General features: G+C 43.3%; 2 protein-coding genes across 3 annotated transcripts in view; one reads left to right on the plus strand and one right to left on the minus strand.

Annotated features, from left to right (window-relative positions):
• rps6ka1 (ribosomal protein S6 kinase a, polypeptide 1) overlaps positions 1–1,004 on the minus strand; it is a 47,143-nt gene extending 46,139 nt beyond the window's left edge. For both annotated transcript variants that reach the window (XM_030117318.1, XM_030117317.1), the window contains exon 1: positions 814–1,004. In XM_030117318.1, coding sequence (XP_029973178.1) covers positions 814–969 — 156 coding nt within the window. In that variant the 5' untranslated portion in view covers positions 970–1,004. The remainder of the gene's footprint in view (positions 1–813) is intronic.
• Positions 883–24,429, plus strand: cnksr1 (connector enhancer of kinase suppressor of Ras 1). The gene is made up of 21 exons (XM_030117316.1): positions 883–1,019; positions 2,504–2,661; positions 4,265–4,467; positions 4,825–4,909; positions 12,154–12,195; positions 12,302–12,421; positions 14,760–14,819; positions 16,177–16,245; positions 16,353–16,478; positions 17,932–18,050; positions 19,309–19,454; positions 19,762–19,904; positions 19,993–20,026; positions 20,248–20,423; positions 21,173–21,246; positions 21,547–21,618; positions 21,960–22,030; positions 22,343–22,404; positions 22,497–22,587; positions 22,942–23,126; positions 23,293–24,429. The coding sequence occupies exons 1-21, from the start codon at positions 968–970 to the stop codon at positions 23,722–23,724; spliced, it is 2,520 nt and encodes an 839-aa protein (XP_029973176.1). The 5' UTR covers positions 883–967; the 3' UTR covers positions 23,725–24,429.
• Positions 24,430–25,923: the final 1,494 nt, after the last annotated feature.

Below are 25,923 nucleotides of genomic sequence, written 5' to 3' on the forward strand. Positions count from 1 at the left end.
GTAAGCAGAAATGCAACTTAATATGGGTCAACACTACTGAAGGGCAAAAGGAGAAAATTAGTTTTCTTCCAACAACAGCAGCCAGTGGGGCTGATCTCTGCTCACTATAGGCTGGAAAACAACACACACTGACATTCACATTCACCTGATTTACAGTCATCAAATGCATGTTTTTAGGCATTGGGAGAAAACCAGGAACCAACACACACACAGGACGAACATGCAAACTCCTCACAGAAAGGCTCTGAGACTCTGGGCTCGAAGTGGTCACCTTGTGCTGAGAGGCTTAACACTTCAGCGTGCAGGAAGGAAACCTTTCATGGAACATTCCTGACAGGGAACACCTCCCAGTGGACTCAGTAAAGAGGATTAGGCCTGCTGGTCTCTAAAGGAGTCTTATTTTTCTTTGAGGCCTCATTATAAATCATGAACATCAAGGAAAGCTGTTAGATTTTTGATTTTAACAAATGTTTCTGCAGATCATCACTGGCTGATTTTTATTAGTTTTTAAATGAAGAAGAAGACAGGGAGAAAGAGGGAGCTCTTTGATGCATTACAACACAGGTATTGTTTGGTAACGCAGCTCAGGTGTGCCTGTTGTGGTGCGCGCGCGGCCACATGCTCCTCCACTCCTCTGGAAGAAACGCCGCGCGCTCGAAACTGCAACTATGAAGGAAGTCATGACTCCTTAAAGCTGCAGCACCTTTTTTTCTCTCTCTCTTTACAGGTAAGACAAGGAGGTGGGCGGCAGGAAGGAGGGGTCGCGGAGCCTGACAGCTCGGCTCTATTGGCTGACAGCAGGGGGACTCTTACCTGTACCTGGACCCGCGAGAAGGAGTGCCAGTCGTCATCGTCCGAGTCCGGATCGGATTCAACTTTCCCTCCTTCTTCCTCCAGCAGCCCCGAGAGGTAGAAGTCTGCCAGGACCGCCTGAAGCTGAACCAGCGACTGCACCAGGACTCCGAGCATGGAGCCGATCGCGTCGTGGAGCGTGGAGAGAGTCGGCCAGTGGCTCCAAGGTGAGCGACATTCCGCGCACTGCGGGGAGCTTCTCCCCTTCACGCGCTGATCGCCTCTCAGGTACTTTGGCTCCCGCGACAAAGTCAGAAATAGAAGCCTCAGCACAAATCCTCTTGGGAGTGAAAGGTGGAGGAGGAATGAGGAAGTGGGGAGAGACGCCACAACAACAGAGCAGATCCGATCAGTGTCAACAAGAGCAGTGCTTCCAGAAACCGAGGATTTGGTGTCTGTGCGCTTTATTTTTTCCAAGGCCATGTCGCCTTTATTGCCCACATTGATTTTGTCCAGAGGGTCATGGGAACAGCGAACTGCAAGAAATAACACGGAATAATGACTTCTCTCTCTGGGCTTGAAAATCTATGTGGCCCCTGGCCTCCAGCTGTAATCACTGCCTTCATTAAGTTTTAATTGAATGCAACAAAAGTTTGCGCGTAACTTCATTTTGCGGCCGCAGTGGTGTAGTGGTTAACTCTTCTCACGGCTATAATATTCCCTGACTGAGGCCTTTTCTCTGCAGTTTGCGTGTTTTCCCTCTTCGTATTAAAATCTCTCACCCACCATCAGCTTTGACTCTGAATTGGATAAAATGCCATGAATATTAATGGATGTTACATGTATTCAACAGTGACACGCAAGTCTAATCACAGATCAATTAAACATATAACCAGCTTTTCAAATCTGATGCAATTGTACAGATTATGTCAGAATTTCCCACTGACATGGGATTCATATCATTATTCATCACATTGTTTTATCAAATAATGAAAGAAAGCTTAAGAATGACACCAAACTGCATCAGGTTTCTTGTGAGTTTGCATGTTCCAGATATTCCGGTCTCCTCCCTTAACTCAAAGACATGTAAATTGGGTAAATTGGTGTCTCAAATTTACATTTATATATCAGGAATGCATCTCCTCTGTGACCCAAAGTTAGATAACAACAACGCTCCAAACTGAGCACTTATTCTTCAATTCCACACTTTTAGAAGTTTTGTTACTTGAGTAAAATCATTACTGCAGGATTCCTACTTCTGTCAAGTATTATTTGAATATTTTTTGCACCACTGACTTTGAATGGTAATTGTAATAACACATTCAGTACAAACTGTCAAGAACATGTGTACTTACTTTAAAGTGGCTTTCAGGCAGGCGTGGAAATGGCCAAAACACACATCACTGGATTAGGAAGTTTGTTTAGGTTCTTGTACTCTACAGAGTAGTTTATTTAAACTTAAATATAATCTACTCCATGTAATCTGCTTTAATGTAATTTCAAACTCTTAAGAGTTAAGAGTTTGAGAGTATTGAGTACAGCCCACAATTTAAGTTAATATTCAAAACTTTTGATCAGAAATTGTTTTGCCATTATGTTTATTCTCTCAATGGATTCCTGCCTTTTATTTGCGATATTTCTTCATTTCTCGCTGTGGATGGTCACCAGTTACACCTGAGTCCCTTTGTGCACTTCTCTGCCCCGTCTCCAGGTCTCGATGCCCCCCTGCAGCAGTACAGCGTCTCCGAGTGGCAGTTATCGGGTCTGGATTTGCTGCAGCTGACGTCCAGGGAGCTGGAGGGGTTGGGGGTCCATAAGATCGGGCACCAGGAGCTCATCCTGGAGGCTGTGGAGAAACTCTGCTCTCTGGTGAGAGAGCGACAGTACCTGCATGTGTTTGTTCAGAAAATGTGACACTGCTGTGTGTGTCCAAGCGGGTTTTGACGCGTGCACGATGGCGGGGATGTTTGAGGAGAGTTGCGGCCTTGATATGACGTGAGCAGTCATGTCTTTGTCTTCTGTGGTGGTTTTTTAAAAATGTTTTTAGCTCCTGCTCTTGTTTGCAGAGTGGAACCAGCAGCTGCTGGACAACCTTTGGCAAATCCAGCCAGAATACACAGCCACTGTTTTCATTACCATACATGTCCAGCTTTATTAGCGCCCACCGAGGCTTCACCAGCACCCAGCTCCTCTCCTCACTTGAAGATCCTAGTTCCCTTTATTCAAGGGCATACTTTGCAAATATTAAGTTTATTTTTTTAAGTCAACGTCAAAGGAATTATCACTGTTAACCTGCAACCGAAGCAGAATGAGAACTCTGAGTTGTGCACTAATAAGCTGCTTGACATGCAAATTTCTTGTAAATGTTTGCTGTGAATTAAAAAAAAAAAAAACACCCCCATCTTTTGATGCCTAGTTAACTACAGTCCTCGTCTGAGTTTGAGCTTAGGAGACTTAAATAGTTGCCGTTTCGGTGTATGTGTGTGTGTGTGTGTGTGTGTGTGTGTGTGTGTGTGTGTGTGTGTGTGGGCGTTTCTGTGTTTCTAGAATGGCCTTTGTATAATTGGAAGGACTAATTGAGCAGGACAGAGCCAGGCAGCGGTCCAGCTCTGGTGGCATAACAGCCTCGCAAACATCAGGCTCAACAAGCTTAAACTGCTTGTTGTGGAATTACAGAAATCACAGTAATACGGTCTGAATCAGTGACTGTAGCACTTTAACCGTTACGCGTCTGAATGAATGAAGCGATCCGTCGTGTAACAGATGTTACCTTGAGGACGGCGTGTGCACATGGCGGCACGTGTCCGCCGCTCTTTCTCCCCCCCCCCTCTCGGGCCTGATGCTCTGTGAGACACTAACACTGCGCTCATTCATAAAAAACAAGCGTCAGACGCTCACACGGAGTAGACCAAACACATTCAAGGGCACGGTTACATAATTAACTACTACCGTGTTAAAAGGGCCTTGAAAGATTCATGTCCGCTTGTCGACAGGGTTATTTTTTTTCCCAGCTGGTTCATGTGTACCAACAAAGCCTGGGCCGTCCGAACCTCTTGACCACTGATGAGGGGGTCGCAGAAAGATCACACGCTCCTTCTCCACTTGCTTTGAAGAGTCACGCGTCCTGCTGCGTGGCAGGAAACCGTTATGACAGGCATGAATAGACTTCACTGAAGGGTCTCTAAATGCATGTTATTGTTTTGAAGTCTGGAGTCTGATTTGGTAGTTAAGAGAATAGTATGTCTGTTGTTTTATTGTGTAGGAGGTATGTTGTATGTGGCATTGAGCTCTGTATGCAATAACATGTTTTAGGCCAAGTGTGCTGAAGTGCTTTATTGCAATATCTATTAAGGAGATGCAGTAAGTTTTTCTGCATATTTCCTGAGAAATACAAATAAAGGGAGGAGTTGGGAAAGTCACACGTAACTGATCTGTATAGATATTAAGATGCGTGCGTCTTGGTGTTTTTCAGACGTACGGTATTGGTGGAGAGAGCCTGCGCGGCCTGACGGAGAAGCTCCGAGCCGTGGCACACACACTGCAGATGGGCATCCAGAGCCGCTGGCGCCTGAACAACTACGATGGTCGTATCAAGACCAAGATGCCCGCCGGGATCCTGCAGATCGTGGTGGAGCTCATCACCTCGGCTAAAGGCCTCTTCACTTTGCTCAACAGGTTTGCAACAAGGAAGATATCTCTTTATCTGCTTACCAGACACAATGCTTGAAGTCCTGTTTATTCTGCATGTGTGTCGGAGTCAGGAAGACTCTGCAGCGTTTTATAAATATGCTGCAGGTCAGTTGTAGCATTTTTCTCTTCAGATTAAAGCTGGAGTGTCTCCTTTACGTACAATGTTTGCCTTGTCGTTTACATGCTTCACCTGCCGTCTTTCACTTTGAGTGAGTTTCCAATTTTCCCAATTTGTTTTTGTTTTTTTTAAAATACTGGTGTTAAGTAAAACCATGTGCTTGACTGTATTGTTACTGCATTACAAATCACCTCACACAGACCGTCTCTGAATTTCTGTTCCAGATATCAGTTGTCCCAGCTGAGTGGATACACCAGCAGCACCAACATCTTCACTCACTGCAGAGAGCTGGGAGACATCGTGCACAAGGTGGGTTTTTTTCCCCCCAGTCAAATCCATTTAAATAGAATTTTGCTTTTATTATCTCAAAAAGTAGAAATCCTTACTGACTAACCGTCTGTCTCACAAAAGCATAGACTTAAAACGCTCTTTTCTTACACGTGAATAGATGAGACATTTTATCTGAAGAGGAACTGCGTGTGTGTGTGTGTGTAAGCCACATATTTTTACCGATGTGAATAATAAACTTTCAAGGAGGAACTAAAAGCTGTTCAGTGATCAGATGTGTCTGTTAAAGCGAGGCCCTGAAATGAAAGGAGGAAAAAGAGAAGCACAAACACACTCCCTGTTCCTCCGCTTTGCTTGAGTAATGCATTTTTTTTTTTCTTTACATTCCTGGCATATTTGGAGGCGGATGTACCTTGAAGAAGCTTAGGTTGGATGGATTGATGAAATGAAGGGCTGGATTTTTGTTTTTTCTTTCTTGTTTGGTCCGTCGTGGTGCGTTGAGTTGTTTCGAGGTGCCTGGGCGTGGACAGGATTTAAACGGCAGGTTGTGTATGAAGTGACTGTAAAGCGCCGCTCGCAGGTGAGCAGGGAGGACAGGCTGGGATACGTTGCTGTGCCTGGGGGAGGAAGGCGGGAGGGAGAGAGAGGAGAGGAGAGGAGAGGGTGGAGTGGGAAGGGAGAGACAGAGGGAGGAGGAGACTTGAGAGTGGGATTGAACCGACACCGTTTAATGACTTTTGACTCCTCGGGGAGTGTGTGTTACAGAGAGCAACAGGCAGGGGGAGGTTATTAACTCGGGGACTCCAGAGATAAAGAGGCTGACAGAACTAAAGAAGAAGGGGCAACAGAGCTTCAGAGGCAGAAAGAGAAGGGGGTAATTAAAGAGAGGTGACGATACACTAGGCTGTAGAGAGCCAGTGGGTGAAGCAGGGCAGAGAGTATTTAGAACAGTGTATATATAGTTTTCTGTATCCTCCTTTGGACGCCTGCCCAGCAACACAGGTACAGTTCTCTCTTATTTGATTGGATAATCCTCCGCAAGGTGATGCTTTTTGTTACTTAGCTTTTTTCTAAAAGAGCATTTCTGACTTGTTTCCTGGAGATTCATTTATCTATTCCAGCAGTAGAGCTCATTCAGTGATCTTAGATCTCGTAACCATGTGGCCTCAGCCTGAAGTAGAGCGAAAGTCTTCGGCACATGCAGGATTTTCAGATGAGGAATCAAACCTGTGATCTCTGCGGAGTAAATGGACCGTGGTATTATCGTGACAGACTTGTGGAGCGGAAGGAAGTATGGATTTCAGAGTACTTTAGCTTGCTGGCCATGAAAGCGTGTTTGTTGTGGCTATGCAGTGAGTCAGAGCTGGCTGTTGTTTTCATTCATTCGCACCGACACAGGAGGACAACTGAGCGCTGGAATGTTGGGTCTTCAAACACTTTGTACACAATCTGAGGGTCAAAATGAGAACTACACCTTGAATTTTTTTTCCCTGCATGCTCATTCTCAACCTGCACCCAATGAATGAGTTTCTATGCTTTTAATTAACCAAATGGCCAACTGCATTAGTACAAAACAATGGTGATCGATAGCTGGCTGACAGGTGCATTTAAGACCTTTAATGAACCTGAGAAATAGTCACTCATCACGACCTGACAGGAGAAAAGGAAAACTTGCCCTGCACCTGTGTTGAGGCCTCATCGCTCCGACTGTCATCACAGCATTATCAACCTGCAGGCAGGCTGTGCTAACCGGCAGCACTGCTCTGTGCTCTCAGCCCGGTCACATAAGCCTGTGTGTCTGCGTGTCCTTATAACGCAGCGATCACGTCAGCAGCTTAGCGTTACCATAGCTTTCGTGCAGATTAGCCCGGTCATGGCTTCTTGAAATTTGCTGCTGGCTAATTGGAGCAGGCGTCATTGCCGCCTGTGACAATCAGTGCGCTTTCAGGGAGGCCATGGCTTAACCGTGACGTTTTTCTTTTTTCTAGAAAAATGCCTCCCTTGGAGGCCACGCCAATTCCTCTAATACCAAAGAAAGGACTCTTATTTCCTGTGTGTGTGTGTGTTTGTGTGTGTGTGTGTGATGTTTTTTTTCCCTGACACCCTGAGGGGGGATCGAGGTCAGCAGTCAGCTGCTGTTGTTGAGATCCTGTACTGAACTTGTCAAACTTCAGTTTCGCGGTAGCACAGTCTCAGTTCGCTTTGGAGCAGCCAAGCAGAACGCAACGTTGAAGAGAGAGAAGGACAGGGGAGTCGCTGATCTCTGCTCCCGGATCGGATTGCAGTAAATTCAGGCTCCAGGTATGTGAGTTCGATACTATGAGGGAAGAAGAAAAGGGGGCTTTTGTTTTCTTTTTCTTTTATCATTAAAATGTCTCAACTTGGTTGCATAAAGGTTTTGTTTAGCAGCAGACATCTGATAAATATAGAAGTTTTTTTTTTTTTTAAATCATGTCTTTTTCAGTATAAACTAGATTTTAGCAACTACTTAAAACTGAACTTCAAGTTTGGGCTGAGAGGTAAGGACATAAACCAGAACTTAGACCAACAGAATAGGATCTGGTTTTGCTTTAGAGGCAGCAGGTGTAAAACACAGCGAGTTATGTTTCCAGTCTTTTTATAGCAGGTGTGTGACGTGATAGCAAACAGAAAAAATATCTGTCAGGGAAGTCCCAAGTATGTAAACATAGAGGCAAAGGTAGGTAGACTGTGATCTTGCAGGATTTTGTATATATGTGTGTGTGTGTGCGCGCTTGCGTGTGTGTGTGTGTGTTAAATCAGCAGTGAAAGATCACTGATGTTTGAACATGCACGCGTTATTGTGTGTTACTTTCAGTCCGTGCACGCGCTTGTTGTCTTCTCTTTCTTTCACAAGCGTTACGCCCACGTAATAGCGTGACTTTGTTTCCAAGACGACTACCGAGAGAGCAGATTTCAGGCGCAGGACGCGTTTAGCCCCGCAGCAGACAACAAAACACAACCCAGCAGCGGATAAAAGACTTCCACCTCTTTGACAATGCAACAAGTCAATCTTGTCATTCATGGACGAAGACTTTTGGCTCCCTTGATTAGAAAAACTGAGCTTATTTTTCCGCAGTTCTTCTGATTATTGATGTTTGCACTGCGACTGGAACTAATTTCTAAGTATCAAAGTTAGTCCTGAAGGTCTGTGGAGCTGTTTCGGGGCAGTTCCTATAATGCTGCTTTTCTTCATGTGTGTCAATGGAGCATCTTGTTGCCATATTTATGTTCTTGTTTGGATCGGCTCGAGGCCTGAGATGCATCAGTGTGATCTGTGTGTGTTCTGTTCATGATTTTTTTTTTTTTTTTGTGCTTTAGTTATTTAATCTTGTGATCCAAATTTAGGGTCCTTGTAAAATACTTGCAATTGTTCTGTAGTAAAGTGTTGTATTGATCAGTTGGCTGGAGGCGGCTGAGGACCAAATCTGTCTCGTCTTCTCCTCATATCTCTGCCTCAGACATAAAACTGGCTGGCAAAAGCACAATGCACAAGTATATTCAAGCAATTTCTAACTTTTATGTGATTCAAGTCGATGAAAATCTGCAGAATCTTATATAATTATCACACAGATTTGTTCTTGTTAATGTCTCAGGGTCGCTGTGTCCTGCAGTTTTTTTGGATCGTTTCTCATTCTCGGTGTTACTCCGCGCTCTGAGCTGTGTGTTTTTCCTCTCCACGCCCTTGTGGCGTTACATCAGCCTCGGTTCAGAGCCGCTACCTGCTGCCCACCTCAGACACACACGTCACGTCACTTCCTCTTCTGGCCAGAGTTAAAACGAAATGCAGAACAAGCCTCCTGTGCCGAGGCGTGGATTTTACTGTATTCTTACCAGGACCGACTGACAACTTTGGACTTCAACTGGGAGTGAGGATTTATTGTATTTATTTACTTATCTTCTGAATTGCATTGTGTTATTGCCAGTCAGATCACAGCCAACTCAGTCACTCAAGAATAGCAGCTCATCAAGATAAAAACTAGTGAACTATCGGCAAAGGATCAATGATTTAAAGCGTGTGTGAGGGTGTGTGTGTATTTTCAGTAAAACAGCTAAATAGTTTGATGAATTAATTTCGAAAATAACGTAAAACTAGGATTGTGACCATTTCTTTCATAATAAGTTCAACATATTAAGATGAAATCTGACAAATTGACTATGTAAGTCTGATTTATCCATTTGTAAACGAAATGAGACGCAGTATGGGATTGATTATTTCTACCCAACATGAAAAAAGTTTGCCACCATGAGCCTGGGCTTGTTTCTCAAAGCAGGGCTAAGATTCTGGAAAGACGGAGGCGTTGTGAAAGAAACACTTGCAGAAGTGATAGTATGTGGTATTAGGTGGCAGCAGCTGCAGATCTTTCACTCCAGAGGACATTTGCATTGAATGTGGGTGAGTTAGAAAGTAGTTTCTGTCCAGGGTTTTTCCGTTTGTTGTGGCGTTTCAGGCGCTTAAAACAAATTTGTGCCAAACTCAGCATCATTGCACTTCATAGTGTCTTTTTGTATATATATGTATATATATATATATATGTGTGTATATTTATATGTATATATATATATATATATATATATATATATATATATATATATATATATATATATATATATATATATATATATATGTGTGTGTGTGTGTGTGTGTGTGTGTGTATATATGTATATATACTTTTTTTTTTATTTAATGTAATTTTTCTGTATATTATTTACACTTGTCCCATAAAACCTAATTTAATTTACCTTAAAGGGCTCCAGAATCTCTCATCATTGCATTATTAACTGGATGGACGTAATAGAAATGTGTATATGTGTATGTGTATATATGTATTTATTGATCACATTTTCCCACAGTCTCAGTCAAACAATAATCTGAGTTATACATGTTTTATTTATTGGTAGTTATAATACAGTATTTCCTGTGTATTATTCATAATAATTATTATAAATATTCTGCATATAAACCAATTAGAAAATTAGTAATTGGCTGTATCATAGCTAAATTTGAAATGTTGAGCATGTTCTACCTGTGGCTTTTGTCTGATTTCTCAAAGAAAGAAGCTCATTATGAGGCTGAAATGGTTGATGGAGTTGTCTAAAACATATACAAACTAGTTGTTGTGGTCAAGGGCAGATTTCCAATCAATGTTTTATTTGTGTCTCTACATGTTTTCCGATCATCTGACACTGCGGTGGTTATGCCTTTTGAAATAAGTTGCCTGATCGTTCTTTTTTTATGCTGTGAGTCAAAGAAAACCGCCTATCCAGTCAGCGGCGTTACTCACTCTTCCTTCGAACCCGTGTGTCATGAGAAGATAGCGCTGCTGTGGCGCGGATCGAGATAAAGATGTGAGCTTCTCTTCACATGATGATGGTCAACCTCTTGTGGCTTGTTTTGGTGTACATCATGTATCTGAACTCGAAATCACACATGCGGAGCGGTGTGTGTGTGTGTGTGTGTGTGTGTGTGTGTGTCCTCGTGTCGTACCCCTCCCTGCTGCCTCGTGTCACAGCCTTTAATTAGCCCAGAAATCCAGCTGGGTAACTGTTGATCCCTTGTTAGATTTCACAGGGATTAGTCTCTCCTCTCGCAATCCTTTATGTAACTCACCACACCATCAAGCATCACAAATGAGCTCCGGGCCACGATGGTGCGTTGTTTCCAGTGAATCAGTGAATTAGTGTGTTTCATGTGAGCATCTCCCCCCGCCGTCTCCCTGACATGTGCGTCACTCTCCTTCATTTGAAGCCTCCTCCCTTTTTTTCATCAGCTCTCAGGTGCACTCAGCCTCCATGTAGAGGTGAATTATCAACTCCTTCTTCCCAGAAACTCCAGATTAAGTAACTCGGCTCCCCCTGTCCTAATTCCAGAAACTGGGTCATTTCCCACCGACTCCCTGAGCGCTGTGTTCTCTGCGTCTGTCTGTGAATCTGCAGCCGAGGATCGACTGTCTGGACGTGTCAGGATGGATATTAGTGTAAATCACTTTCGCTTTGGTGATCATTTTATATTACAGCTCTGATTTTCCTTGAGAGCATAGAAATTTTACAATTCCACAACTTCTCTGAGGTTGATCTGTCTATTTATTGAGAAGTGACTGGATATCCTGTCACAGATGTTCAGCTTCACCAAAATGTATCTTAATGAGAAACATCCCACTGGGCTCTGACTCTCTTTGTTTTCCTTTTCCACACGGGACCACTTAGCATGTAGATTCCTTTGTGTGTATGTTTTGCCACAGGGCTTTAAATTCCACAACAGTGATGTGTGTGTTTGCACTCGAGGGATTAACGCGGCGGCATTTCATGTCAGACGAACACGCGAGGGAATAAAACCTTTTAAACCAACTGTTGATGTAACGTAACTAGATTAAGTCGTAACGTGTTTGCAGCTGATAACTAGTATGACCACGGCAACACAGAATTTCTGAATATACGGTGTATAAAGGACTGAAAACAGGAGGAATTGCTTTGCTGTGCACACCCTGTTACTATATGCTTTTTCCATTCATGCACTTTTTGTTTGCGCTGCCTTCATGCTTGGATCAAATTGCACCACACTTTGCTTGTGGGAGTGCTCCTAGTGTCATGTTTACACTTTCCGAAATGTGCTAAAAAATACACCAAGCTTTGTTTTATCGGGTTAAAACTGCAGCGGGTGGAATGACATTTCGGATTTCTATTTTTGAAACATACTGTAAAATCACTGACATACATCTGAGTTCTGGGAAACCATCCTGACCTGGAGCTGCTTTGATGTCTTTACATTTCACAGTTTGTAATCCTTGAAATGAAGTAATCCAAGTCCTTTAATTCAAAGTTTCTAGAAGGAGGAAGTCAGGATGAAGCTGAATGAGTTCTAACAGCGAAGTTGGTCAAACCGCAAACACACTTCAAACTAAATGGGCCAAAACATCGTCCCGCACATGATGCTGATCTGATCTACCTGATTGTGTTTATCTGTACTCGTGACTTCGGTTGGAGAACAGACATATTTATTCATTTCTGAGCGAGAAATACTAAAAAAAAAAAAAAAAAAAAACAGGCCAGAAGATGTGGGATGATGCTCCACTTGCCTCTGGAAACCTGCGGCCTTTTCGCTTCCTGCCTCACGCTGTGAAGAGGAAATGGGACATGGGTTTTGACTCAGATTGTCCCATTTCCACAAATCAATAGGATTATTGAGGTCACGGCTGCGTCGTTTCAGTACTGTTTTGCTCACGTTTTGATGTTTGGCTCATTCACAGGATTCTACCGTCTATGAGAAGGAACTGGACATCATCTCTGTGGTGAGTGTGTCCATCATGTTTACCCTTTTTTTTTTCACTGTAAAACCAGCGAGACTACTCTGACAACGCGTTGTTCACAGCGGTTTCTCCGTGTGTTTTCTGTCAGTGCCGTCAGCTGGTGGAGGTTTGCGATGAAATCCTGAAGTCCAGCCCGGACGCAGTCCTCTCGCACACCGCTCAGCTGGAGAGCGTTGACCTGGTGCCTGTTTCGCCTGGTGATCAGCTGGTAAAGCTTTATTGCTCTTCATCGCTCCTCATGTCGAATCAGTTCAAGGTGTTTTGTTGATTGTGAGATGTAAGTGCAAACTCTGTCAGCAACAGGTTCAAAGTCAGTTTCCTTTTACAATTTACTCAGGTTAATGGGTTATTTAGCTTCCACACAGAGAAAATGTCCATAACACAAATATGGCTTCTTCTTCAGGCAATAACAAGAAGAGGCTCCATTTTTAGTATCTAGTTTGTCAACTAAGGCTTTAAATTTCTTCCACAAGGTCAAAGTCTTGAGCGATGCCAAAAAATTGTGCAGCCAGTTTAAGGTAGAGTTACACCTTGCACATGTTGCACAGCCTTAAATTGCACCAGACCATGTAAAGCAAATGAAAGAGAGCAGTGTAATATTATAAGAACAGAGTCCTGCTGGTTTTCTGTTAATCACATGGCTGGATTTTGCTCCCAAGCTGTTTTTAAATAGTTTCTATAACATATTACCAGCTGCAAATTGCACCCCTGTGAGAACAAACACAGGTTCTAGTGGTTCAGAGTCAATGCGTAATTGTCACATTGATACATTACTACAATGCTTTTATCAATAAATTTTCTCCAAAGCTCTCCAGCAGCAGAAAGGTAATAAATAAGTACCGTAAAGAAGTGGTTTAAAATTGGTGCCTGCATTACAAAGACTGCAGTATAGTTTTGTTAAATGGAAGCAGTTCAGTCTCAAGTGGCATGGAGTTCAGCACTCAGATGGCCCCGAGGATGAAGCTGCTGCAAAAACAATACATTACTGTTTACTACACGCAATAACTGCCGCTTATGTAAATACAATACAGTACTGCAGTAAAGTCAGAGTAAATAACAGACTAGACGTCTGAAGCATCGACCCAACCCATAAATCGCTGCATAGATTACTCAAACAGGTGAACATGATGTGTCTCTCAAATGATTGATTTATCGCCAGCTGACAGTAATGAGTGAATCAATCACTGAGTCTTTTAGATACTTCAGCTCTTCAGCGTCTCTTTCCTCCTCGGTCACCTCTGGATATTTCGTCCGCTTGTGAAATCTCTTCATCTCCTCTGTGTGAATCTCACCCTCATTCTATCATCTAAATAGATTCTTGACAATCATGTTTTGTTTCTCTCTCTCTCTCTCTTTCTGTCATTTTCAGTGCTTATTTTCCGCCGTAGCCTGCAGGTTTCTATCACCGTTCGGTTCCAGTCATCACTTTTTATCATGTAACTCAAGGTTCTCCCTGAACCCACATCCCTCCTAACCACACAGTCCTGTTTCTGTGCCTCTTTCTCTCTTGTTGCCTTCAATTTGTACATTGAGTCCTGCAATAACAGCCCCCTTTCTTTGCTCGGTGTCTCCATAACACATTATCCTTTAGTTTTCATATGCAAGGACTCCATTTTTCCCAGCTGCCTCCTCTTTTTGTTTACTAGACTATCCAGACATAAACCACCGTGCTGAATGCATCCTATTTCCTGATTCTTACTCACTAAATTGGCCTTTCTGATCATTTCCTGCGTGACGGTTTTACAAAAATATACACATTTTCCAGCGCGTAGGTGTGTGTGTTGTAGGTTTAGCTGTTGATGGTTCCTTTTTGTGCCAAATTCAAACAAGAACAGGATTATTTGGACCCATGTCTTCAATTACGGACAAAGTGATTGTCCTCTGCTGACAGAGACGAAGTGATCACAACACGCCTCCCGTAATGAGCTGTGCGCTCAGATAGATTAAGAATAATGGGAACTAAAGAGCGAAAAGGAAGTCAGGGGAGTTAGGAGGAATTATGAATTGTACACGCTGAACAGACAGAACATGATGAACGTACATTCTGATCAATTCACGACATGATCTCTGCGCTGCTCGACCTTCATTTTGGATCCTATCCGTCCTGATCGAACCTGATGGGAATCACAGCGTATTGATCCATATACAGCGCCGCTGTCTTCACACCACACATGATAACAGGACTCAATGCTGTTTATCTTTATACGATAAAACCACAGACTCCACCATACGATCCATGTAGAAGGCAAAAAGCTTCGAATCCATTCGTGATACGTATTGATTATGTGATTCAGACTTCTCTCGGTTGTGATGAGTTCGCCCTCTCTGTGCCCATTCATGACTTAAACCGATCAATCAGGGCCGGCTGATGGGCGATAATGTCTGCAGACAGACATCAGGGTCTCAGAAAGATCCAGTGATGACAGCAATGAGATAGAACAACATTATGTTGAAGTATTTTCTCTCGGTGCAGTGTTATTTTGTGTTGTGATGTTCAACTGCAGTTTTAGCTCATTAAAAAAAAACCTTGTTGGGTTTTCTTTCAGGGGATCGAGATAACGTCCACCAGCTCCAGTAACCACTTCGTGACCGGAACTGCTGCTGAGGTCAGACTTTTCTCTTCAGCCGGCGAACCCCACAAGTGAACCATCACTCCTAATCAATCCTGTGTAGAACAGCGTGAATCAATTACAGCTGATCTCTTCGCAGGAGCCCCCATGCAGCGTTTCAGGCCTGAGCCTCGGTTAGAATGTCCTCTGATATATATTCAGACGGGAATATCTCTTTTAAAGTTGTACTGCAATACACTGATTCAGTCTTTTTGTTGACGACCTGAAATGTTGTTCATAAAAGTGACACGTTTCTGCAGGAGATAACACCGGCCGTAACGGAAGAGTTTGTTCTGCTTCACGCAGACAAAGCACTGCTGTGTCTGAGTTTCTTATCTATAAAGAAGTGAAGAGATATTTCAGTTTGTGAGAAGCGAAAATGGACAGGAAACATCATTGGCCTTTATTTTTCTGTCGACTTTTCAAATTTGAAATCATTTTTCTGCAGTCTCTGGGGCAGTAACATTTCATTTGGCGGCTCTTGCAGGAGAATCAGTGCACAACAACCTCTTTGTTGGCTGCACAGTTGAAGTATGAAATTTTAATTTCGAGTCATTTATTATGGAAGAATGAGCTCTGCGCTAGAAATCCCCTTGGAAGTAGTCTTGTGTGACACATTATTTTTAGCTGTCGGCTTATCTTTCTTTGCTCCCCTGCTTTGAAAGTGAAACCAGTGCTGCCGGAGAAACATGTTTACATGAACTCTGAGGGCTGCAGACTGAGTGTTAACAAGTATTTTTTTTTTTTTTTACAAACACGTCACAGCATTTGCTTATTTCAAATAGGTAAAAGGTTAAATAGATATGAGCAAAAAATGGATGAAAGCTTCATTTTCAGTCATCTAATGAGGTGTGATACTGAGAAATAAGGGGATTTTCTGAGAAAGCCAAAGATCAGTTAAATTGCAGGGTTGTGAAATATACAAGGGAGCAATGGAAACACTGAGTGTTTACCAGCAAAAACAAGGAACGCTTCTAAAACGAGTGCAAGGCCGGATCTCCTGTGGGAGAAAAACATGAAAATATTATGTTCTCCAAGATGTCAATAAGAAAATCACCCAGAATCCCTTGCTGCTGCACTAATATTACCGTGGCTGACTGTAAATAAGACATTACCATTGTAAATGCACACATGCACAGGGGACCTGTGGATATAAACACAATATTATCCTGGTGGCTTCCAATTTCTGGCTCTATTTCTGGGCAGTTTTAGAGACTCGTGGTTCCAGTCAGTCACAATTCACCATTTGTGGATTGGCCCTGGCTAATCGGATCATAAAACACAGCGATCCACTGTCACAATAAGATTTTTCACAATATCAGTTCTCATTTGTTCTTTTTATTCCTCATTTCAGCCTTCTACTGATTCCTATTTGAAGATCTTGGCTGGAGATGAAGTGATTCAAGTCAATGACCAGATTGTGGTGAGCGAATAAGACAGCTCTGAACAAGAATTTTATTTTATTTGGTATCTGCACTCTCCCTGCCAACTGCGAATAACAATGCCCCTCAAACTTTGTTCCTGCATCAGGTGGGCTGGAGCCGAGCAAATCTCATAAAGAAGCTGCGGGAAAACCCGAATGGCGTCACTCTGGTATTGAAGAAGATCCCGGGATCACTGCGACGCAAACACTCACTTCAGATCACCTCCACGAAGGTGAGAGCTCGTCAGTCCGACTCTCCGAGGAGTGATGAGAGGAGGGAGAGAGAACAAACTGTTCAGTTTCTGTCAAGCTGAACAGTCACGTGGATAAAAATAAAACAAAATGAAAAGAAAATCATCTTTTATATCATGTTATTCTGTGCTTGGTCGCTGGGAAGAGTGCTAATAGTCCCTATAAATTCTTAATTGTCAGAAGAAAAAAAACATTTTCTTGAATACTAATGTCGATATTTTGGCAACCAACACAATGAGCTCACACACACACACACACACACACACACACACACACACACACCATGGAGACTGGCTCGCTAGAAGCCTTTTCCACTTTAAAATCTTTTGTTTTGCTCAGGTTTTAATTTGATACACAAGCTGTTTAGACTTTATACCCACATGATCTTTCCTCTGGTGCAACCCACAGAACAAAGCGGACTACGTTAATCCACACGAGTTTTAAACCTCCTAAATAGAAGAATTATCATTGCGGTAGTAATTTCATCAAGTATTTTTCTTTTATTTGTTATTGTGTTCACCAGTCTCTGCAGGAAATCGAGATCTTGTGGTAGTAGGATATTCTGCAGACTGGAAACAGCTCGGAATCCCTACGGTTGCGTCTCTGTAGGATTCAGACAGGAAGTGGGGATACAATAAGGCACAGCTCAGTGAGACACGTGGAGGACAGAGCAACAGCACTCAGAAGAGGAAGTTCACTTTAAAAACACTGTAAACACACAAGCACGAAGCAGACATTGCAACAGAAGACCTGAAAAACAAGGAACAAAGAGGAGATCAAATTTAAGATTGACAGAAGAGGAAAACAACTCGTAAAGACTGGAGATACGACAGAATAGAAAAATAAAGAGCCACGACACATTAGAGCTACATGCTCCATGTCGGAGGAGCCTGAGCTCTTCTTTCATGAGAAGCTTTTCCACTTCCGTTTAATACCACTTGAGACCCGTTTCCATAAACATTTACTGGCTCAGAGTAGTCACTATGCCGACTGCTGTTTGTCTTTCAACCGCACACTGAGCCGTGTAGGGCCTCTGAGACACACACCCACGCTCACACACACACACACACACACACACACACACACACTGCAGCCCACACCCCCCTGTGACCACGGCCATGATAATCTCAGATCCAGCTGGCAGCTAAAGGTGAGACAACGCGTAAGAACATGTGAATCAGCTGTGTGTCGTGACTCCATGTTGCCCTCAAAACATGACCGTGTGTGTGTGTGTGTGTGTGTGTGTGTGTGTGTGTGTGTGTGTGTGTGTGTGTGTGTGTGTGTGTGTGTGTGTGGAGTCCGCACACGAAGACCTGAGGAAAAGGCTGCCATCGCAATAGCCGTCCACATGACAGCTCCCTCTCTACCAACACAACACACACTCTGCCGCCGTTCACACTAATGACCACTGACGCGTCTCCTGTCGCTTTTCAGAAGGAGGAAGAGGAGAACGAAGAACGGTCTGAGGAGGAGGAGGAGGAGAAGGAGGAGGAGAATCCCAGACACTCCATATTTGAGAGGGTCGCAGCGTCTGTCAGATCCTTGTCTTTCAGGTGAGAACATGAATCATTTAAACTCAATTCACTTGTGCAAAACACATGTGAGCTGCAACTAGAAACATATGCAGTTTACTGACAAGTCCATCTTCAGATCAGCTCATGCAGTCACTTGTTAAATTCAGCCATACCTGAAACAGTCTTCTTTCTCTGACGATCAGCTCTGTTACTATTTCTCTAAATTTCTGTTACTGGACTTGAGTCCTCAGTATCTCAGCAGAAATATTAAAGTTTGTCAGTCTGCAGGTCTTGTCTCCACGGCATCATAAGCCTGCCTCAATTAAAAGTTAGCTTCTGATCAAACTCGCTAAGCTCAAATCCAGATTTTAGATCTCCAGCTAGATCATGTAAAATTAACTTGAGGAATTACTGATTCTGAACCTTTTGCACAGTTCCCACTTCAGTTATTAATTTTCTAATTATTGTGTAAGATCATAAATAATAGGCGTCTGTTTCATTTATATTTTTTTTGCTCAGGCAGACTGCTGATACTCAATGCCAAAGGTTTCATAACAATCTCTGTATCAACGGACGGCAGTAATCCTTTAAGAATTTCTGCACCGCAACAGTTTAATCAGAGGAAAGATAAATAGCGAGCTAATAAAACACACACGCCTTCAAAGGCGCCTGTTGCATTGTCTCTGAAACGATATGACATTGATTGTTTTGTGACTATAAATGCAAGTGTAAGTGATTTGCAAAAATTGATATATAAATACATATATAGACATAAACATGTCGAGTATCCACCCTGCAGACAGCAGGTTAGACTGATTCTCCAAAGATTTACTCAGCCGAGCTGAATCTCCCACGAGCCCCTCTGACCTGGTTAATCTGGCAGAACGCGGCGGGTTTACCATGAGGTCGCACAGCAAATACCATAAATTCCACCACAGACGCCCCTCAGCCTACGGCTGACTGCAGGAGAGAGGGGGGGAGGCGATGGGAGGGGGGTTGAAGACGAATGGATCCAGACAAGCTTCAGGAGGGATGAAGAAAGACTCGACTGCAGGGGGGGAGAGTGATGAAGAGCTGATGGCGTGCAGGCTGACAGATGCAGACAGGAGGTGGTGCTGTGCATTGTGGTTGTAAATGATTCTGTCTCATCCTGACACACAGCAGCTCCGCGCGCTTGTATAAATATTGGAGTACTTATAAAGTCATGTTTCATCTGTTTTAATGACATGTGGTAGATTTTAACCGATCCGGCTGTTTCAAAGCGCCTCACACGTTCACTCTTTAATTTTTCTTAAAGGCGCGCTGTACAAGGGCCAGAGGTGCAGCAGCAGCCTATGGGACAAGAAGAATCGGAGCTATCCCCTGAAAAGGAGCAGGAAGGCGGTCTCACTCTGACTTCCTACCAAAACCAACAGGAGAGGCTGTCCCCTCTGTCAGCCTCAGGTAGGAAACCTTTACTGTGTTCAACAAATCCAATCTGCTGGAGCTGTTGGAGATACTTCAGTGGAAAATCACCTCTCAACTCACAATCCAGCATGTGAAAGGAAAGTCATGTGAATGTCGCTTAAAAGAAAGAGTTGTAACACTGTCTCCAATAGAATCAAAATCAATGAATTTTTCATAAAATGGTTGTATTTAAATTGTTGAAACAATCATCAATCAACTGTGGTCATGACAGTTGATTCAGGCTTGCAGTCGGAGAGTCATGCAGATTTATTTCAGGTCTTCACTCCACATGTGTTTGTCTCAGGGGACTTTGGGAGTTTGGACGGAGCCCGGCTCTCTCCAGGATTCAGAAGAGACCGGTCGCCGTCGCCCAGGAGTCCCTCACCTCGACTGTTCGGCCAAGAGAGATCGAGCGTGAGTTCCTGCCCTGAGATGGTGGGACACACGGTGAGAGGACGAGACGAGTTCCCCCTGTCAAACGCTTCACTGTTGATTGCAATTCACTTTGACACACATGTCTTTTTATCTTTTTCAGGCAAATAAGGAGACGAAAAAGATTTCCACTAAAGGTGAGAGCTTGGCAAGAAACGGGATCAGGCCTCCACGTTCAGTCCTTTGTCCCGCGGCTAATCAGATACATCTGGCCTACTTTCACCTGCTCAAAGCGACAGAAAGATTCTGTACTCTGGTTCTACTACACGAGAATGAACTCATCTGCCTGCGAGAAACCCGTCCACAGCTCAGATATGTAAGTTTACCTCTCACGCTCCTCTTTCCCCTCCGCTCTCAGGAATGACGACGGCTCTGAGTCGGCGCCGCGTGTCCTGCCGCGAGCTGGACCACCCGAACTGCGACGGCTGGCTGTGGAAGAAGAGGAAGGAGAGCAGCGTCTTCATCGCCCAGAAGTGGCAGCGCTTCTGGTTCGTGCTGAAAGGGCCAACCCTCTACTGGTTCACCAGCCAACAGGTGGGCGCAGTGTCCTCGTGGAAAAAACTCTCTTCTATATCAGACTTCTTTACTGCACGATTTTAGGAAAACATAATATGCATAAACATTGTTGCGATGGCGATATAACCTACTATAAATACTTACAAATGCTGTAGTGGAATCATACTCTTTTTTTCATTCAATTGGCAATTTTTATGTGTTTGAAAAATGTTTTACTGCAATGTTTGTTTTATTTCTGGTTGAATGATCCTTTCCGTAACAACCAATGACGTAATCATTTTGGGGCATTACGAAAAAAATATCACCAAAAATGTCATAACTTGACCGATGTTGTAATAAAGCAGCAAAATATTGCTTGCAACCATGATCAAGAGTGAGTGGATCGTACATATCTTGATACATAATTATGTTGACTATGCCATTCAATATACCTCTTTTGAATAACCAACCTTCCAAAAAATACACAAAAAGTTTTTCTTTCCAAGAAATGCAGCCCTGCCTGTGTATTTTTACATTATTGACTGTCATTTTTAAAATTTGAAAGGATTTTTTTAATGTTTCAATTTCTTTTAGATTTAATTTTAATTTTGAGTTTTACTAGAATATGCGCTGTAGTTCAAGAGTTTAGCATATATGACTATTTTCAAGCAGAACGTTTTATGGTTGAAGTTAAAAAAATGTTTTTAGTCACAGTCAAAAAAATAATAACAAATATTATATTTATCTTTCATGCCTTTCTTGTTTTTTTTGGTTTCTGGTTCATACAGGATGAAAAGGCAGAGGGTCTGGTCAATATAGCCAGCTACAACATAGAGAGCGCCGGAGAGCACAAAAGAAAATAGTAAGAGTGAAACTGATGATGAACCTTTCAGACATTGGTCCAGGAACATGTCGGACCTCGCTGTTTGTAGAAGTGATGATAGATTTGTTGATGATGAAAAGCTGCTCTGTAACAAGGCCTGTATTGTCTCAGCGCACAGTGGACGGACTGTGGTGGTTTGATGTAACATGAGGCAAGCATGATGATGGAAACTGTATAATACATAAACTCCTAACCCCATACATTTTAAATCCTTTTTTTTTTGTATGATTTATCTGCTTTGCTTGCCCTGTGATTCATTGCCTCTTTCCACTCCGCCAGCGTCTTCCAAATGTGCCACCAGAAGTTTCAGAACTTCATCTTTGCCGCTGATAACGTCAGCGACATGGGGCGGTAAGTCGAATCAGTTTGTAAATCCAAAATGACTAAGTCGTGATCCAAACTTGAGGGACTATATCTGTCGAAAGGTTCTGTTTGGTGCATCAGCTCCAACATGAAGGTGTTCATTCATGTTTTGAGTGCAGCTGCAGTGTGAACTCATTCTGGTCTGCACTGCCCCCTACAGTTTACAGTTTGGACTTCAGATTCAGGCTTCAGGAAATTCTAAATTATGTTTTCATGATCCAAAAGAGTGCACTGGGAATATATATATTGTTATCAATGGTCTTGTTGCGTATAGATGTCTTTTTGTCCTTGTTTTTGTTGACTATAGCTTGTCGTCCTCTCCCCTCCAGGTGGCTCAACTGTCTGATTGCCGCCATACAGAAGCACAGGAAATTCCACAAAGACCCAGATCATGAAGAAGGTTGGGAAACGTATTTTTCTCTTCAAAACAACAAATAAATCCAGTATCTGGATTATTTTGCACCTGTGCACCTTCAGCGTGCAGATGAAGTGCACAATTCAGATTCTCCTCTGACAGTTATTCATTTGAGTCTTGTAGTCTCATAATTGCAGTTATGATCATGTCAGTAAAACAGATTATCTAGTATCCTTGTATGCAGATGTTCTGTTGTTATGGATACCAGCGCCCTAGATAAACATGGCTGGAAGATGGAGAATACCATAAACTGCAGGTAAAGTCATTCATTTGTCTTGTGTGTTAATATTTCAACAGAATGTTACAGTGAGACCGAATCAGAGAGCGAGTCGTCTCCGTCTCCCCGCCGGAGAAACAAGGTCAGCTGCGCAGAAAGCACATAAATAAGAGCTCAGTGACTCTGTTTGGATCACTATTCATTACATAGTGCCGTTCGTTGTGTGTTTCTCAGAAGGTACAGTCCAACACTCTGCCTCGCCCCAAGGGGAAAACCAACAAGGTGCCGTTACTGAGTTCATCAACAGAGGGCAGCAAAGGAACAGGTGTGGATTTTACTCATCTGCCTCTTTTATGGCCTGATGTTTTTTTTTCCTGGCTTTCTCATTGTCATCTCAATGAATAATTGCTGTTATCAGTGCATTTTTTTAATCAATAGCACGCTGAGTCCGTGTGATGGACGTTTCAATCATGTGTGAATTGGTGTTGTAGCAGTCGTAATGTGCCCCATGACAAGCACTTATCTTCCCATTTTATCGAGCCGTCAGCAAATAAATGGCCCATAAGAGCAGAGTGACTGTCCCACCGTCAAACAAACACCACTTTCCTGTGTTGTATTTACGTCCTTCATGCCAGTGCCTCAACATTTACTTGACTTTCCTGCTTTTCCCTGCGTGCAGGCGGCGGCCCGGTGGACGAGATGGGCATGATGCTGAACAACCTGAAGGAGGGGGGCGTCTCTCTGATCGGCAACGAGCAGCCGTTTACGCACGACCACTTCAGAAAATCCTTCATCCGCCGCAACAAGAACCCCGTCATCAACGAGAAGGCGCACACACTCCGCGCTCTGCAGAGCACCCTGAAGGTGTGGAGCAAACACTTCTTTAACCTTTAATGTCACAGATTCATGTTTGGGAAAATTACTATTTGTTTGTTTGAATTAATAATCCACAAAAATGTGGACATGGCTGCACAGAAAGACAAATTCAGTCAAATTCATCAACGTGCTGATGGTTTTCTTTGTGCTGCAGGCTAAAGAAGCCGAGCTGCAGCAGATCAACAAACTCCTGGACGAATCGCAGCTGACGGCCTCCAGGTACCGCCTGTGGAAGGAGAGCAACGAGGAGCTGGTCCAGGAAATCGAGAGGCTGACTGCACTCAAGGCCTCCAAAGCGGCGGACGGCGGATCGCCGCAGGACACGCCCACCGAGGAGGTTGCCTTGGAGACCGTCGCTAAGGAAACAGCCGCTGCAGAGACGGGAAGCGCATACAGACTGAGCCTGAGCGATGGGGAGCAGTTAGTCGACGCCGAGCTGTCGAGCGTTTCCCAGCAGGCGTCTCCGAGCGCGGAGACCGGCCCGGAGCTGGAACTGTCCCTCGGGTCGCTGCAGGAGTCGATCAATCAGCAGCTGAGTGAAATGGCTGAGAGCGGCGACGGTTCAGAGAACTATTTTTACATCTGAGGCCCGCACCGGAACGGCAGCCGCCGCTCAAGGTTCACCGAAATCAGACAAATGAATTGTGTTTGTCGTGAGGCGCGCCCTGCCTTTCTCTCCTGATGAATTTCACCTGAGCGATTAGTTCAAATTGCAACTAAATCAATAATCAGTGAAATGCATCGGCGCGGAGGTTTCTTTTTTTCAGTAGGAAAACTATTTTAGACAAGTTTACAACGGCGATGTGAACATTTTGCCAAGTGTCAAGCTGAGAGCAGCACACACCTGTTGAATTCTGACGTCGTGAGACGAGATTTCTCTTGGAATTTGATGAGACTTAGTGATGAAAGTCAGGTCTCGTAATGTGATATTTGTAAATACACTGTGAATACCGTATGTATTTGTTTTATTGACGAGACCCTAAAAGATGTACACTGGAGATATTTTGCACAGAACGTTCATTTGTGGATCCTGTCAGCAGAGGATCTGTTCTTTCTGCAGCGTCTTCTCACACACTCTACCTGCGTATGTGTGTGTGTGTGTGTGCGTGTGTGTGTGAACCGTACGACTGAGCTGTGTGACAGTTCTAGGTTATTGCTCGTATCGCTCATGTCTCCCGTGAATGCGGCGGGACGAGTGGGGGCTCTTCGGGAGCCAAGACATTTGCTGTGGCCGTGTTCCATTTCACTGTAATCTTCACTGGCTCAATAAAGGAGCGTGGTGATCACCGAGCGTCCTGATGTTCCAGCTGCTCTGACAGGGATGGACGAAGCACGGATCGTCTGGTTGAGAACGTGTCAAGACTTTTTTCTATTCTGTATTTTGTGAGACCTCTTTAAAGCTGAAGGCTGTTTCTCTGATTAGATAAGATGTGTTCTCAGCAGCTGTTTCTTTTTTCCAAACCAGGTCATTTTGAAGTTTTCTATGCCGCTTTGCGCACAGCAGTAGAGTTCGGATTATGTTTTTGACACAATGATTTTGGTCAGAAATTAGAAAGCTTTAGTGATCTGTCCTAAACATGAGTAACTCAGAGAACACAGAGAAAACCAGAGTCGCAGGACAGAACAGGGAGCAGCAATCAGACACGAGGAGGGGGAAGCTTGAAGCTTTAGAGCTTGAAATAAGAAACCGACACAATAGAAAATATCAGTCTGGCACGTTATATCACAGAGGAAATGTTGAGAGACAACAAACCAAATTTTTTTTTTTTCCAGATGACTTAAGAACTCCACATAGGCAGAGGTAGAACATGCAAATGAGCAGTTGGCCTTCAGCCATTACCAATAAATCAGACTTAGAAAGATGCTTGTTGCCAAGTATGTTCAGCATTCAGCTATAAATGACCAATTTTAGAGTTATTGGGCAGCATAACGACAAAACAGGCTTGTTTGTGGATAAAAAATGTGTGATGTTTGATTTGGAAATTGTGCTTTATCAACATAATAAGTCTTAAATTTATGCCAGTGCTGAGCATTAGGATTGAAACTCAGAATTGTGCATTTTGACTGATGGTTGCAGTGATATAATCCAGACTGGAGACGATCCAGGATTTGAATCTTCATTCCCAATCTACATTTCAATTTGAATTATCTTTGAGAAGACACCATTATTATTTTATATATCTTTGACCCTAAAAGGTTAGGATTTGAACTCTCATGAAATACAAATTCAGCTGTAGATGTTTACTTTCTTGCATCAAGTCATTTTCTTTTCTTTTCTTTTCTTCATTAGCAATTCCAGACCTCGATTTGCAGTTCTCTTGATGCTGACACACATATAGGTTTGTTGCATTTTACTGCCGATGAGTTGATCTTCTAATCAGGTCATGTCGTGTACGTATAACACCTCTTCACCTAGTGCCGCTCTTTGTGTTGATTCACCTGGTTTGACAAACCCTTGCACGCTGGGCGTTGGCTGAGCTCTGACCTTTGCATGTGAAGACAATGAATTTCAGCGTCTCAACACTCAAAATAGACTTTATCAGCGATTCCTGAAATATGTACACACAGAAAGATTAGCAGCGTGTCCGTGACACTGAGAACAAAAAAACAAGACAAAGTGATATTATTCTAATAACGGCTCCTTTCTGAAATGTTTTTCCTTTTTTTTTAAACATCGTACACAGGTTCAGCACACAGTAACACATCACTGCTTTATTCACTGCATAAAGCTCCACAAAAATATGAACACACTACACTGTTACGCCAACAAACAGTTTACAAGAAA

This window comes from Salarias fasciatus, chromosome 19, assembly GCF_902148845.1.
Source record: "Salarias fasciatus chromosome 19, fSalaFa1.1, whole genome shotgun sequence".
NCBI classification, from domain to species: domain Eukaryota; kingdom Metazoa; phylum Chordata; class Actinopteri; order Blenniiformes; family Blenniidae; genus Salarias; species Salarias fasciatus.

Bases quoted from the DNA above. Each gene is read 5' to 3' on its own strand.
- cnksr1 (XM_030117316.1), top strand. From the start codon at position 968: ATGGAGCCGATCGCGTCGTGGAGCGTGGAGAGAGTCGGCCAGTGGCTC. The intron at 22,405-22,496 runs GTCAGCTGCGCA...TGTGTTTCTCAG, and splicing joins CTCCCCGCCGGAGAAACAAG to AAGGTACAGTCCAACACTCT. The intron at 23,127-23,292 runs GTGTGGAGCAAA...TTTGTGCTGCAG, and splicing joins CTCTGCAGAGCACCCTGAAG to GCTAAAGAAGCCGAGCTGCA.